General features: G+C 43.0%; 1 protein-coding gene across 2 annotated transcripts in view; it reads left to right on the plus strand.

Moving 5' to 3' along the window:
* KAT2B (lysine acetyltransferase 2B) overlaps positions 1–14625 on the plus strand; it is a 120691-nt gene that overhangs the window by 74871 nt on the left and 31195 nt on the right. For both annotated transcript variants that reach the window (XM_044294495.1, XM_044294498.1), the window contains exons 7-8: positions 7398–7504; positions 12705–12824. In XM_044294495.1, the coding sequence (XP_044150430.1) occupies positions 7398–7504; positions 12705–12824 (227 nt within the window). The remainder of the gene's footprint in view (positions 1–7397; positions 7505–12704; positions 12825–14625) is intronic.

Raw genomic sequence — 14625 nt, forward strand, 5'->3', positions numbered from 1 at the left:
TATACAAAAAACTTATACGTTAAACGGATGCCTCAGACTGATGCCATACAGTGGCATCCGTTCACCATAGAGTTTCACTGTAAAAAAACAAAAAACTTATACTTTTGATTACCATTGTAAAAAAAAAAAAAAAGTATACGTTTTTTACCGGACTGTGCAGGATACAAGAACGTAGTGTGCGTTTTTGTATCCTTTTTTTGTAACGTATACATCAAATGGAGGCATAAAACATGATGTGAATCCAGCCTAAGGATCCATTCACACGTCCATAGTGTATTGCGGATCCACATATTGCGCCTTCGCAATACACCCAGCCAGCACCCTCATAGAAATGCCTATTCTAGGACATGCTCTATTTTCTTGCTGAGCTGCGGACTAGAAGATGGGGGGGGAGCGCTCCGTAAATGCGGATGCGGAGAGCACATAGTGTGCTTTCCGCATCTCTTCCGGCCCCATAGAGAATGAATGGGTCCACACCCTTTCCGCACAATTGTGAAACGGGTGCGGAGAACACTTGCAGACGTGTGAATGGAGCCTAAGACAATACATTTCCATCAGTTAAATGTATGTGTTTTTTTCAGATAATGCTTTAAATCTTTATTTAAAAAAAGTTAAGTTTCACAAAAACGTATAAAACGGACACAAACTTATTGAAATGTATGCACATCTGTCTAACATTTATGTTAAAAAAAGGATAGATAACCGCCAAATTGCATATGTTTGTGTACTTTGTTTTTTCTGCATGTCTAAACATATCCACCTTACGTACAGCAAACACGAGATGTGAACATCGCCTAATATCACCATACATTACCAAAATAGTGCTGCTGTATGCCGACTAGTCACCAAATAATGTCACAGGCTGAGCAAATACTGTAAGGGCTCTTTTACACGAGCGTATGCCATGCGTGTCATCCGCTGCGTGAAAGAGAGCCAAGCCCCGTTCCGGACAGCAGAGACACGGAGCATTAACATGATTGATAATCCATGCCTCTCTGTTATCTTTTTACTACAAAACCACAGTGACAACTTTATCTTAATTGTGATTTTGTAGTAAAAAGATCACAGAGAGGCAGAGAGCATTATCAATCATGTTAATGCTCCGTGTCTCTGCTGTCCAGCTTGGCTGTCTTTCACGCAGCGGATTACCCGCACGGCATCCGCTCGTGTGAAAGAGCCCTAACTCTTGCTTTCTCCACCCTTGATTAGCATACTTGGCATGCTTTATGAATTTGGTTACCATGAAGCCTGGTTCACATGTCCATGTTTGTTCAGTGATTTTCATCAGTGATTATGAGCCAAAACAGGGACTGGAGGCTACACAGCAATAAGGTAGAATGGAGAGATTTGTACCCGCTGTGTGTTATTGACCAGCACCTGGTTTTGGCTCACAATTAGGCCTCATGCACACGACTGTATTCTCAGTCGGCATCTGATCTGCGGATTCATTTCAGTGGTGCCACAAAGGAGGCGGACAGCACACCGTACAGTATGTCCGCATCCGTACAGTATGTCCATTCCTATTTTTGTCTATTTGCCATTAGTGCAAAATGGATGCAGTCGTGATGGAAATCACTGATCAAAACACTGACGAAATGGCATTGATTCAAGGCCCTTTATTTTCCACACCTATACATCTGAAACTCATATAGAGATTTGACTATACATACATTTCAGTTATAGCAATTTGCTGAAATGAAGTAAAAAAAAAAAACTCCTCCTCCTCTGAAAGTCAGTTAATAAAATAAATGAGAACCATAGGAGCTTTCCTCATTAGTGAGCCTGCGTCAGTATATGAGTCCAGGCATGGACTTGCCTATCCTGATGCTGTTTGTTGAGGATCAGGCTAGGGCTACACGACGACATGGGCACAACTACACTGCAACATGTGTCGCGCGACATTGATGTCGCACGACAATGTTTATAATAATAGCCTATGGTGTCGCACTCCGACATGCCGACTCTATTTATTTCAAATGGATTTTTTGCGACTGTGGTGTCACAGTCACAGCATGTCGCAGTGCGACACCATAGACTATCATTATAAACATTGTCGCGCGACATTGGTGCGACAAAATGTTGCGTGACAAATGTCATCGTGTAGCCCTAGCCTTAGAGATGAGCGAAGTTATGAAAATTTTGATTTGGCTGCTTCAACGAATTTCACAAAGGGGGCCCAGTAACTGAGAAAGGTGATCTTGTACACGCCCCCCCCCCCCCCCCCCCCCCCGTCATTGAACCCTCAGATGCCGCGTTCATTACTGTTTGTGGCATCTGAGGCTACCATTTAGGCCGTTCTGGGGTTAATCAGAATTAAAAAAATACTCACCTTATCCATTTGATCACGTAGAGGCCGTCGCGGGCATCTTAATTGAAGACACAGCATGAAATCTTGCCTGTTGACATCATTACGCCATCAAGCTGGCCACCGTGGTGACATCATACATCACCGCGCCTGAGATTTCATGCGGTATCCTCAATCAAGATGGCCGTGACGGCGTCTTCGCGCACAAATGGTGGAGGTGAGTATGTATTTTTTTTGTTTTTACCTCCATTTCAGGGAAAATTGATTAATTAATACGAAGCGCAAGGAAATTTGGCTTGAAATTCAGATCGAAGTCAATTCGTTTGACTTCGATTCGCTCAACACTGTTGAGGATGGAAGCATCGGGGAGGCTATTGGCCATTTGTGACGGTATGCAAAGCTTTCAGAAGCCACAACTTGGCCTGAGCAATTCATTACCACAGCACAGATCTTTATTGTAACCAAGACGTATGACGGTAAAGTTGTTGGCAGGCGTCACAGGTACATAAAACCACTTCATTAAATAAAGTGTGCACAATTGTTATCTAAGTAGGAAGCAGCAGTGAAGTCAATGGAGTGTGTTCAGGAGATAAGGACGAGGAAATGAATGGGAAGGAACCTGTTAACAGGCCAGTGTACTGCTGTAGTCTCCTATAAAACTCTTCATTGTATCTTTAAGATAACAGCTCGTATAAGATGGTTATAAAGTGACCCTCAAAACATAACCTGCTCGTTTACTGTATGCTCTTTTAATATCACCTAAACCACAAGTATTAAAACTGGGAATAGGACTATTTTTATGTTATGAAGATCAAAATAGGTTAGAAAGATGAGAATCGTTTCTACATTACCAAGCAAGCTGCGTGTGTAGGTGAACAGCGGATGGCGGTATACAGTTCTATAATGTGTGTCATTTCAGTAATTAAGACAAAACCACAGAAATATAGTGGCAAATCTGGGGGAGCTGCTCAACCCCTAACACTGTAGCGTGTTTTTCATTGGGGGAGCAGCCCCACCGCATGTGGACCGCAGCAAACGACTATCCCCAGCAAAAAATATTTTGCATACGGTGGAGGATGTCGGCGCGGTCCACATGCACCACAAAGGCATCCTACACAAAACGGAGCATTGTGCGGATGAAAATATAATCATAAATCACAGAAAAAATGCACCACACGTATATGCCACTGACTATACTGGCTAGTCATAAATGCAGATATTAAAAGCTGAGACTTTTGCCAATATATTCCTGCCAGTAATTACAAGTACACCTCATTCACAGGTGGACCGTGTCATGGAGCGAACAATCTGTTGGCAGAATCATATGCATTAGGGTTCATTCACACGTCCGTATGCGTTTTGCAGATCCTCAAATTGCGGATCCGCAAAACACGGACACCAGCAATGTGCGTTCTGCATTTTGCAGACCGCACATCGCCGGCACTCTCTTAGAAAATGCCTTTTCTTGTCTGCAATTGCGGACAAGGATAGGACATGTTCTATTTTTTTTTTGCGGAACAGAATTTCGGATGCGGACAGCACATTCCGGCCCTATTGAAAATGAATGGGTTCGCACCTGTTCCGCAAAAGTGCGGAATGGATGCGGACCCATTTTACGGACCTGTTAATGGACTCTTAGGCCCCTTTCACACGAGCGTGACGGATTAGGTACGGATGCGTTCAGGGTGCGTTCAGTGAAACTCGCACTATTTTGCAAGCAAGTTCAGTCAGTTTTGTCTGCGATTGCGTTCAGTTGTTCAGTTTTTTCCGTGCGGGTGCAATGCGTTTTGATGCGTTTTTCACTCGCGTGATAAAAAACTGAATGTTTACAAACATCTCTTAGCAACCATCAGTGAAAAACGCATCGCTCCCACACTTGCTTGCGGATGCAATGCGTTTTTCACGCAGCCCCATTCACTTCTATGGGGCCAGGGCTGCGTGAAAAGCGCAGAATATAGAACATGCTGCGATTTTCACGCAACGCAGAACTGATGCGTGAAAAACAATGCTCATGTACACAGACCCATTGAAATGAATGGGTCAGGATTCAGTGCGGGTGCTATGCGTTCACGTCACGCATTGCGCCCGCGCAGAAAACTCGCTCGTGTGAAAGGGACCTTACTGTCACCTTTACAGAATTCTGTGTCTATACCCAGCCTTAAAGGGTCACTAACTTTTCATAGAGACATACGAAAAGTTTAGATCGGTGGTGAGGGGGGGGGGTCTGAGCACATCATTCACATCCCCACCCATTCCTTGGTAGAACTTGATGGACTTATGTCTTTTTTCAACATTATTATCTATGTAGCTATGTACAGTGTATATGCTGCCATGTTCTACTGTTGGCATGTAGCGACATTTACCAACACTGTTAACGGTAATTCTTATGATGATAGTAATTTTAGCACTGATCTTTTTGTGCTTTTAGACTATGTATTACCGTAATTGTTAAGCTAGCTCTGAAAGGGACTCGTGAAAACCCCTTCCCACCCTGAACTGTAATTGTATTTCATATAGAGTAGGTCAGTGACTCCGATCCCAGCCACATAGATAAGTGGCGACTCCCACGTAGGACATCTAAGTGGTTTTAAAGAGGCAGGGCAGCTCCTTTGTATGCCCATACCTAGCCCAGAATCAGAAGGAGAACTAACAATGGCTCCCAGGTCTGCCTTGTACAATAAAATAGTCTGTTAGGCAGGAGTAACAAGACTATTGCAGTGTATTATAAAAGGTTGGAATCATAAGTTCTGCGAAGAGACAAAAAAAATTATAAAATGAAAGTTCCGAAAAGTTTATAGAAAAATATTTTAAAAAAACTCCCCAGAAAAAAAATTAATAAAAAACCTTTCCCTTTATAAAATGCACTATTATGAAAAATGAAAATAATACACGTAATTGGTATCACCACATCTATTATAAAAGTAAAATGTTATATGTGCCATATGATGAACTCCACAGAAAATAAATAAACTATTGCTATTTTTTGGTTATCTTTCCTCCCAATAAAAAGTAATCAAAACCCTATATGTACCCTGCAAAAAGAGTCCCACAGCCCTTTTTCCAAATGTAGTGTCAGTCCCATAGAAAAGAATGAAATGATGGACTGACATTCTCACTGTTGCTCCATTCAGAGAGAGGACTCAGAGATCATCCAGTCTCAGGATCCCAGCAGTTACATCTCCAACAATACGACATTTATCACCTGTGCCATGGATAGGTGATAAATACTTTTCATGGGATAGCTCCTTACTTAAAGGTTATGCATACCTTTTGGAGGCAATTTTTTTTTGTGATTTTTTTTTATTGGCCTTTATTAAAAATATTGAGCGGTTCTGTCACAAAGGTTTACCCGTTTGTCTAGATATGTGAATCATACTTTTGACTTTCACTTTGTACCTGTCATCCAATAAACCTTATGCCTAATTTACAAAAAGGTCATAAACACTTATTTAAGCCACATTCTTATCAGTAAGAAAATAACTGAGCTATAATGAATGTTTATAATGTCAGAGATCAGAGATAAGGAGCCCGTCAGCTCCCTGTCTGATGGAACAGAATGAAAATTCAGGTCCCTCTATTAGAGAATCTCAGCCCTGTACAGAAAAAAGGGCTCCATATTTGTAATAAAGGCCAATTTAAAAAGCGATTTTTAGCTCACAATGAGTACAATGCAATATTTATATAAATGCCCCAAAGGTGTACATAGCATTTAAAGGTCCCTCCACACACAAGGAGTAATCCCAATCAATAATGAAGGTCAACAGTCCACTGTAGTGCAAGATAAACACAAACCCACACTACTACCAATATAAAGTGCCAACAGGCATAATACAAAAATTCATACCGCCGAAAGCATCAGAGTATACCCAGCAATGAGAAATGTCAAGGGAATGTATCACCAACATTTGTTTCTGCTAGTTAAAACCACACATACTTTTCTTATCTGTTTTTATTTTGATTGCAATTTTTTTTTTTCTGTTTCCTGAACATGATTATAGGGGTCAGCCATCCTGCCTGAGCAGCATTTAGAAATCTGCATTAAGCAGCCACCAGGGGCTATAGACACAGTAGACATGAGGGCAGTCTTCGACTTCTATGGGAAGGTTTTCTAGGCATGGAGTTCGGGAGGGAGTAGAGTTGTGATATCACCTATTGTGAATGGTGAATCCTGTGTTATCTTTATAGAGGTGACATCTGTCATTGTAATCATATAAGCCTGTAATAAGCGCATAACTGCCGTAAAGTGATCTGTACAGAGCAAGAAGTGGCACCTAGTATGAGGCTTAGGCCTCATGCACACGACCGTTGTTTTATTCCGTGTCTGTTGTTCCGTTTTTCGTGAAAACTCGGCTAATGCACCGTTTGTCATCCGTGTCCGTGATCCCTGGTTTCAGTCCGTCAAAAAAATATAACCTGTCCTATTTTTTTCACGGAAAAAAGGTTCGCGGGCCCATTCAAGTCAATGGGTCAGTGAAAAAACGTGGAGGCACACAAGATTGTCATCCGCGTCCGTTTTTTTCCCCTATCATTTGCATGGCAAACTTGACTTAGATTTTTTTAACTTTCCTTCATGTCTGGAGATCCTCCAAAAATAAAGGAAGACGCACGGAAACAAAAACGGATCACGGAACAACGAAACCCCTTTTTGCGGACCGCACAAAAATACTGTCGTGTGCATGAGGCCTTAGTGGCCAGTGTGAAAACTGCAGGATTGTATGTGTTTCAAATCCTGACATGGAAAATTAGAAATAACTTCCCTAAAAATTATTTTAAATATATTTAACATAATAACTTGATTTAAACAATAGATAATTGTCTGAGGACACATTCCCTTTAAGGCCCAAACTGGGCTGCACCCTTTCAGTTAAGGCTTTCAGCTACACAAATTTTATCTATGAAGATCCCAATAAGCAATCCTGAAGTAGCCAATGTTGCAACCAAGAACTGGTGATTTTTATGATCTGAGTCCTATTCTCTGAGCGTCTATGGCCGAGTGCTTCTTGACGTAAGATGTGGCTGTGCCTATGTGTTTCACAGTAATAGTAATATACTCAGGATATTCAGCGTTATGTATGTTTTATCTTCTTTCCAGGTTCTTGTCGATGCTGGAAGAAGAGGTTTACAGCCATGATTCACCTATATGGAATGAAGATTTTTTATCTACATCTTCTCGATCAAATGAGCTTGTTATTCCAACAGGTATTTGCGTTGCATACACAGTTATATGTAGAAAGTTGTTAAAGTGTTAAATATCTATATACATAGGCAGCCTTATTCCTAAAGGCCCCGTACACATTGGTGTATTGTCTGTAGAGAACACCCAGTTAGGCCGACAGTATAATGTGTATGGGGAGCTCCTGACTCTCCCCCCACAGATGATTTGGGAAATAGAAGGATCGGGCAAACTGAATATTTTCGCCCAATCCTTTTATTCCCCCAGGAGATAAGCCACCCTCAGCAGTGTCTGGCAGCAGCTTTCTCCTCTCTTCCTATTGAAAACACATATACACCCAGCAAAACTGAATGTGTATGAGGTAGTCGAGAAAGATAGCGGTCAGCTATTGAATGTGTGTGGCCAGCATTAGATAGAACCATAGGGCTTTCTTATCAAACTGTCATACTGCATACACCATCAGAAGCATCCCCTTTCATAATTACTAGCAAACTGCTGACACAGGCAGCCAAGCATTTCCCGCAGCAGTATAGTATTTAGACAAAATGTGGCCTTGGGCAAAATCAAAAGGGGGGCCCACATCTTGTAATAATGTGCTAAAAACACAGTCCGACGTCCCCGCCGATCAGCTGTTTGAGGAGACGGCGCATGGTGTTCACTGCTGCTGTCCCATAGACATACAGCAGCAGAGCAGCAAGGGAGAAGGGATACGGCACGTGTGCACAGCGCACGCTCTCTCCTCAAACAGCTGATCGGCGGGAGTGCCAGGTGTCAGACCCCCGCTGATCTAATATTGATGAACTATCCTAAGGATAGGTCATCAATATGAAAAAACACGGAGAACCACTTGAAGCTACCCCCAATACTGTGCCTGTTCCCCCCCCCCCCCCATGTCCACAAACACTATACTAAACACCCAGACTGCCCTCATTAGTAATGGTGGCCCCAATAGTGATAATACTTCCCAAGATAGCCCCCATTAGTAGCAATGCCCTCCATATTGCGGCAAATAATAATAACGGCCCTACAGTACCCTAGTAGTAATAATACAAGCATAATGCTCCCAGTGGCTCTAATGTTCCCCTGTAGTGCCCCCACTAGTTCCAATATATAATGCTTCCCACCATAGTGCCAATATATATATTATATAGATGTTCCACTGTAGTGCCAGTATGTATATAATGCTCCTCAATTCCTCCCCAGTAGTGCCACACTGCCAACTATATATAATGATCTCCTTTTCCCCCATCCCTGGTGCCCCCAGCAGTGTGGACATTTAGTATTAAAAAAATAAAATAAAAAACGCCTCCCTCCCGTCCCCCCCGTTGTCTGCGATGCAGACCACAGTTTTATCTGTGGCTTGTGTTGCTGGGTCCTGATGCATGCGGTCCCAATGACATCACGACTCAGAGCAGGAGTTTGCAGTGATGTCATTGCGGCTTCTTGCTCTGTTCTAATGCCTCACAGGCTTGAGGCCTAGCGGCCTGAGGCTTGTGAAGTTGGATGGCTATGAGTGTCCCCCCCTTTATGGGGCAAAGTGGCGCCCTAGGCGGGTGACTTCCCTCCTCTACCCATCATCCTGGCCTTAATTCAGAGCACATTACTGCAGGAGGTATAACAAAAGAGGACTAAAACTCCCAGCACGTCTAAGCCATTATTTAATATCAGAGAACATTACAAGAGGAGGTATGAGAAGACTACAACTCCCAGCATGTCCAAGCAGTTATTATGTAATATCAGGGTACATTATAAGAGGAGGTTTACAACTCCCAGCATATCCAGGGTGTTGTATTGTACCCTGATATTATATAATAATGGCCTGGACATGCTGAGAGTTGTAGTCCTCTCCTCTTATACCTCCTCTTGTAATGTACTCTGATATTACATAACAAGCTGAACATGCTGGGAATTGTAGTCCTCTCTTCATACCTCCGCTTGTAATGTGCTCTGATATTACATAACAGGAGGTATAACAGGAGAGGACTACAACTCCCAGCATTTACCTTGCACTTACATTGAATCTATACTTCTTCACATGCATGGCTGGTCTTCTTCTTCATTACTTTACTGCACTGCTGAGCTCCACCTCCTGTTCTGGTCACATGATGGTGAGGTCATTGCAGGTCCTTCATCCCCTCTTCTCTGCTGAGCTCCGCCTCCTGCATCTGACATTATCGCAGGTCCTGTTAGCACTAGGGTAATGATTTCTCTTATATGTGAGGGAGGAGACCGTACACTGCATTGTAAAGTCCAGCCGTTTGCTTCCTCGGAGGTCCAGCTGAACAGCAGTACCAGTGGCGTGCCTAGGGTGTTTGGCACCGGGGGCGGGTCCTTTCTCTTGCAATACTTATAAAACATTGTACCCCCTCACAGTAGTATTGCCCTCATTGTACAACCTTCACAGTAGTTTTGTACAAATGTGTGCCCCCTCACAGTAGTTATGCCCACATTGTGCCCACTCTCTGTGCCCCTTTCACAGCTGTAATGCCCTCTTTGTGCCACCTTCACAGTAATAATCCCAATTGTTCTACCTTCATAGTAATTATCCCCATTGTGTCTCCTTCATAGTAATAATCCTCATTGTGCCCCTTCATAGTAATAATCACCATTGCGCCCCCTTAATAGTAATAATGCCCATCGTGCCCCCTTCATAGTAGTAATGCCCTCTGTGCCCCCTCCGTAGTAGAAATCCCGATTGTGCTCCCTTCACAGTAATAATTCCCTCTGTGCCCCCTTCATTGTAGTAATGCCCTCTGGCTCTGTGCCCCCTCTATAGTAGTAATGCCCTCTGTGCCCCCTCCATAGTAATAAACTCCTCTGTACCCCCTCCATAGTAATAAAGTCCTCTGTGCCCCCTCCATAGTAATAAAGTCCTCTGTGCCCCCTCCATAGTACAGTCCTGATCAAAAGTTTAAGACCACTTGAAAAATGGCAAAAAATCATATTTGACATTGTTGGATTTTAACAAGGTTCCAAGTAGAGCTTCAACATGCAACGATTAAACTGAAACAGGCTGTTTTTCAGCTGATCCAAATTTTATGACCACATGTCTTTAAAAGGCCAAATCTGTGCAAAGATATGGATTCAGTGTCATTTTCTGTCAGGTAGTCACACGTTGTGATGGCAAAGGCAAAAAAACTTTAAACGTGGTCGGGTTGTTGAACTGCATAGGCAGGGTCTCTCACAGCGCGCCATCGTGGGACGCAGTTAGACAGTCATTTGGAATTTCTTAAATGATCCTGAGGGTTATGGAACAAAAAAGTCAAGTGGAAGACCCCAAATTTTTTTATCACCACTGAGACAGAGGATCCAATTGGCTGTCCGTCAAGACACTGGACGATCCTCGACCCAAATGAAGGCCCTTACTGGTGCTGACTGCAGCCCCATAACCATCAGACGGCATCTGAGACTGAAGGGCTTCAAAAACAAAAAACGTCTTCAAAGACCTCGTCTCTTTGAACGCTAGAGAACTGCTCGTTTGGACTTTGCAAGAGAGCACCAAACATGGGACATTCAAAGGTGGAAGAAAGTTTTATTCTCTGATGAGAAATTTTTTAACCTTGATGATCCTGATGGTTTCCAACGTTACTGGCATGACAAGCAGATCCCACCTGAGATGTTTTCTACGTGCCACAGTGGAGGGGGTGCCATAATGGTCTGGCTTTTTCCTTCAGTGGAACAATGGAGCTTCAGGAAGTGCAGGTGCGTGAAACGGCCGCTGGCTATGTCCAGATGTTGCAGACAGCATTCCTCGTGACTGAGGGCCCTCGTTTGTGTGGTAATGACTGGGTTTTTCAACAGGACAATGCTACAGTACACAATGCCCGCAGGACAAGGGACTTCTTCCAGGAGAATAATATCACTCTTTTGGCCCATCCTGTGTGTTCCCCTGATCTAAATCCAATTGAGAACCTTTGGGGATGGATGGCAAGGGAAGTTTACAAAAATGGACAACAGTTCCAGACAGTAGATGGCCTTCGTGCGGCCGTCTTCACCACTTGGAGAAATGTTCCCACTCACCTAATGGAAATGCTTGCATCAAGCATGCCGAAACGAATTTTTGAAGTGATAAACAATAACGGCGGAGCTACTCATTACAGTTGGATTTCTTTTTTGGGGGGGTTTATTTTTTTTTGGGAGGTGTGGTCCTAAACTTTTGATCAGCTGAAAAACAGCCTGTTTCAGTTTATTCGTTGTTTTAATTAAATTAAATGCTCAAAATTTTTTGGGTCTCACTCCCATTTCTTCTTGTTGCATGTTGAAGCTCTACTTGGAACCTTGTTAAGATCCAGCAATGCTAAATATGATTTTTTGGCTATTTTTCAAGTGGTCTTAAACTTTTGATCAGGATTGTAATAAAGCCCTATGTGCCCCCTCTGTATTAAAAAACCACAAAAAAAAAAACACAGTAACTACTCCCTTGTCCCGTTCCTGAAGCTGATTACCTCTCTTCCCTGCAGGCACAGATCGCTCTGCAGCACTGTGTGGGCATAACTTATGCAGATTACTGGGCTGCAGGCTACGCCCACACATTCCGGCAGTGCGATCCGTGCCTGCAGGCTAAATGGTGGAGCAGGGAGAAGTCTTCCTGCTTCACCATTCAGAGCGCCGCCGGCCTGAAGGAGGGGAGGAGCGCGGGGAGCTGAGCGGTGAGTGACAGGACCGCAGCTTCTTGCGCTCTAGCAATGTTGATGGAAGCGCTCATTGCTTCTGGCACCCCCCTGAGAGCGGGCACCTGGGGCGGACCGCCCCCTTAGTACGCCACTGAGCAGCACTGAAACAGGGGGCCCCCTAGATAATAGGGGCCCTAGGCAATTGCCCAGTTTGCCCTCCCCTAACGCTGGCCCTGCATGGCAGCCATGCACATGGATGGCCTTACATAACATACAAGGATGTCTTGAATCTGCCAGAACGGGAGGCTCTCTCCATTCTGGTTCATAGAGTGGGGTCCATTGAGTCATATGGACAGAAGTTGTCTTCATGAGACAACCCTTTTAAAATTTAAATTATACTAAAATGCTGCTTAGGATGATAGAAGAATAAATAGAGGAGGTGTATGGTCTCCTTACATAATAGACATAACTTTATGCCATCAGTTGAATGTAAAATTAAGTAAAAATCTCATATACCAGCAACTTAAAATAGAAATGCATAAAAGGTGTAGATAATTGTGTCATTTTGTTATAGTGTGTCCTATTGAAACTTTGCTTTATTTTACAATTGTAGTTATCACAAATCCACCAGTTGCAAGGGCACTTACTTATGTGACCAGCCCGTCATCCTTAGACCAGTCCAACAGCGGAAATTTGAGTCCATCTAGTAAACCAGCACTGGAATCAACTCCAGGTAGGTGTTTAGATCTAACTATAAGGGGTTCTCTACTAGTATTTATTCATTAAGATATACAGTGGGATGCGAAAGTTTGGGCAACCTTATTAATCGTCCTGATTTTCCTGTATAAATCGTTGGTTTTTATGATAAAAAATGTCAGTTAAATATATCATATAGGAGACACACACAGTGATATCTGAGAACTGAAATGAAGTTTATTGGATTTACAGAAAGTGTGCTATAATTGTTTAAACAAAATTAGGCAGGTGCATAACTTTGGGCACTGTTGTCGATTTATTGATTCCAAAACCTTTAGAACTAATTATTGGAACTCAAATTGGCTTGGTAAGCTCAGTGACCCCCGGCCTTCATACACAGGTGAATCCAATTATGAGAAAGAGTATTTAAGGGGGTCAATTGTAAGTTTCCCTCCTCTTTTAATTTTCTCTGAAGAGTAGCAACATGGGGGTCTCAAAACAACTCTCAAATGACCTGAAGACAAAGAGGGACCTGAAGACAAAGATTGTTCACCATCATGGTTTAGGGGAAGGATACAGAAAGCTGTCTCAGAGATTTCAGCTGTCTGTTTCCACAGTTAGGAACATATTGAGGAAATGGAAGACCACAGGCTTAGTTCAAGTTAAGGTTTGAAGTGGCAGACCAAGAAAAATCTCGGATAGACAGAAGCGACGAATGGTGAGAACAGTCAGAGTCAACCCACAGACCAGCACCAAAGACCTACATCATCTTGCTGCAGATGGAGTCACTGTGCATCATTCAACCATTCGGCACACTTTACACAAGGAGATGCTGTATGCGAGAGTGATGCAGAGGAAGCCTTTTCTCCGCCCACAGCACAAAAAGTGCCGCTTGAGGTGGGCTTAAGCACATTTGGACAAGCCAGCTTCATTTTGAAATAAGGTGCTGTGGACTGATGAAACTAAAATTGTGTTATTTGGCCATAACAAGGGGCGTTATGCATGGAGGAAAAAGAACACAGCATTCCAAGAAAAACACCTGCTACCTAAAGTAAAATATGGTGGTGGTTCCATCATGCTGTGGGGCTGTGTGGCCAGTGCAGGGACTGGGAATCTTATCAAAGTTGAGGGACGCATGGATTCCACTCAGTATCAGCAGATTCTGGAGACCAATGTCCAGGAATCAGTGACAAAGCTGAAGCTGCGCCGGGGCTGGATCTTTCAACAAGACGACGACCCTAAACACTGCTCAAAATCCACTAAGGCATTTATGCAGAGGAACAAGTACAACGTTCTGGGATGGCCATCTCAGTCCCCAGACCTGAATATAATAGAAAATCTCTGGTGTGACTTAAAGAGAGCTGTCCATGCTCGGAAACCATCAAACCTGAATGAACTAAAGATGTTTTGTAAAGAGGAATGGTCCAAAATACCTTCAACCAGAATCCAGACTCTCATTGGAACCTACAGGAAGTGTTTAGAGGCTGTCATTTCTGCAAAAGGAGGATCTACTAAATATTGATTTCATTTTTTTTGTGGTGCCCAAATTTATGCATCTGCCTAATTTTGTTTAAACAATTATAGCACACTTTCTGTAAATCCAATAAACTTCATTTCACTTCTCAAATATCACTGTGTGTGTCTCCTATATGATATATTTAACTGACATTTTTTATCGTAACAACCAACGATTTATACAGGAAAATAATGACAATTAACAAGGTTGCCCAAACCTTCGCATCCCACTGTATATGATGTGCAGGTAAAATCTCATTCAATAGCAGTAGCAATTGCACTGTAAAATCCTGGTTTCCCGTTTTCTGCTGCCAGGAAACAAC

This window comes from Bufo gargarizans, chromosome 5 (assembly GCF_014858855.1).
Source record: "Bufo gargarizans isolate SCDJY-AF-19 chromosome 5, ASM1485885v1, whole genome shotgun sequence".
Classification (NCBI taxonomy): Eukaryota; Metazoa; Chordata; class Amphibia; order Anura; family Bufonidae; genus Bufo; species Bufo gargarizans.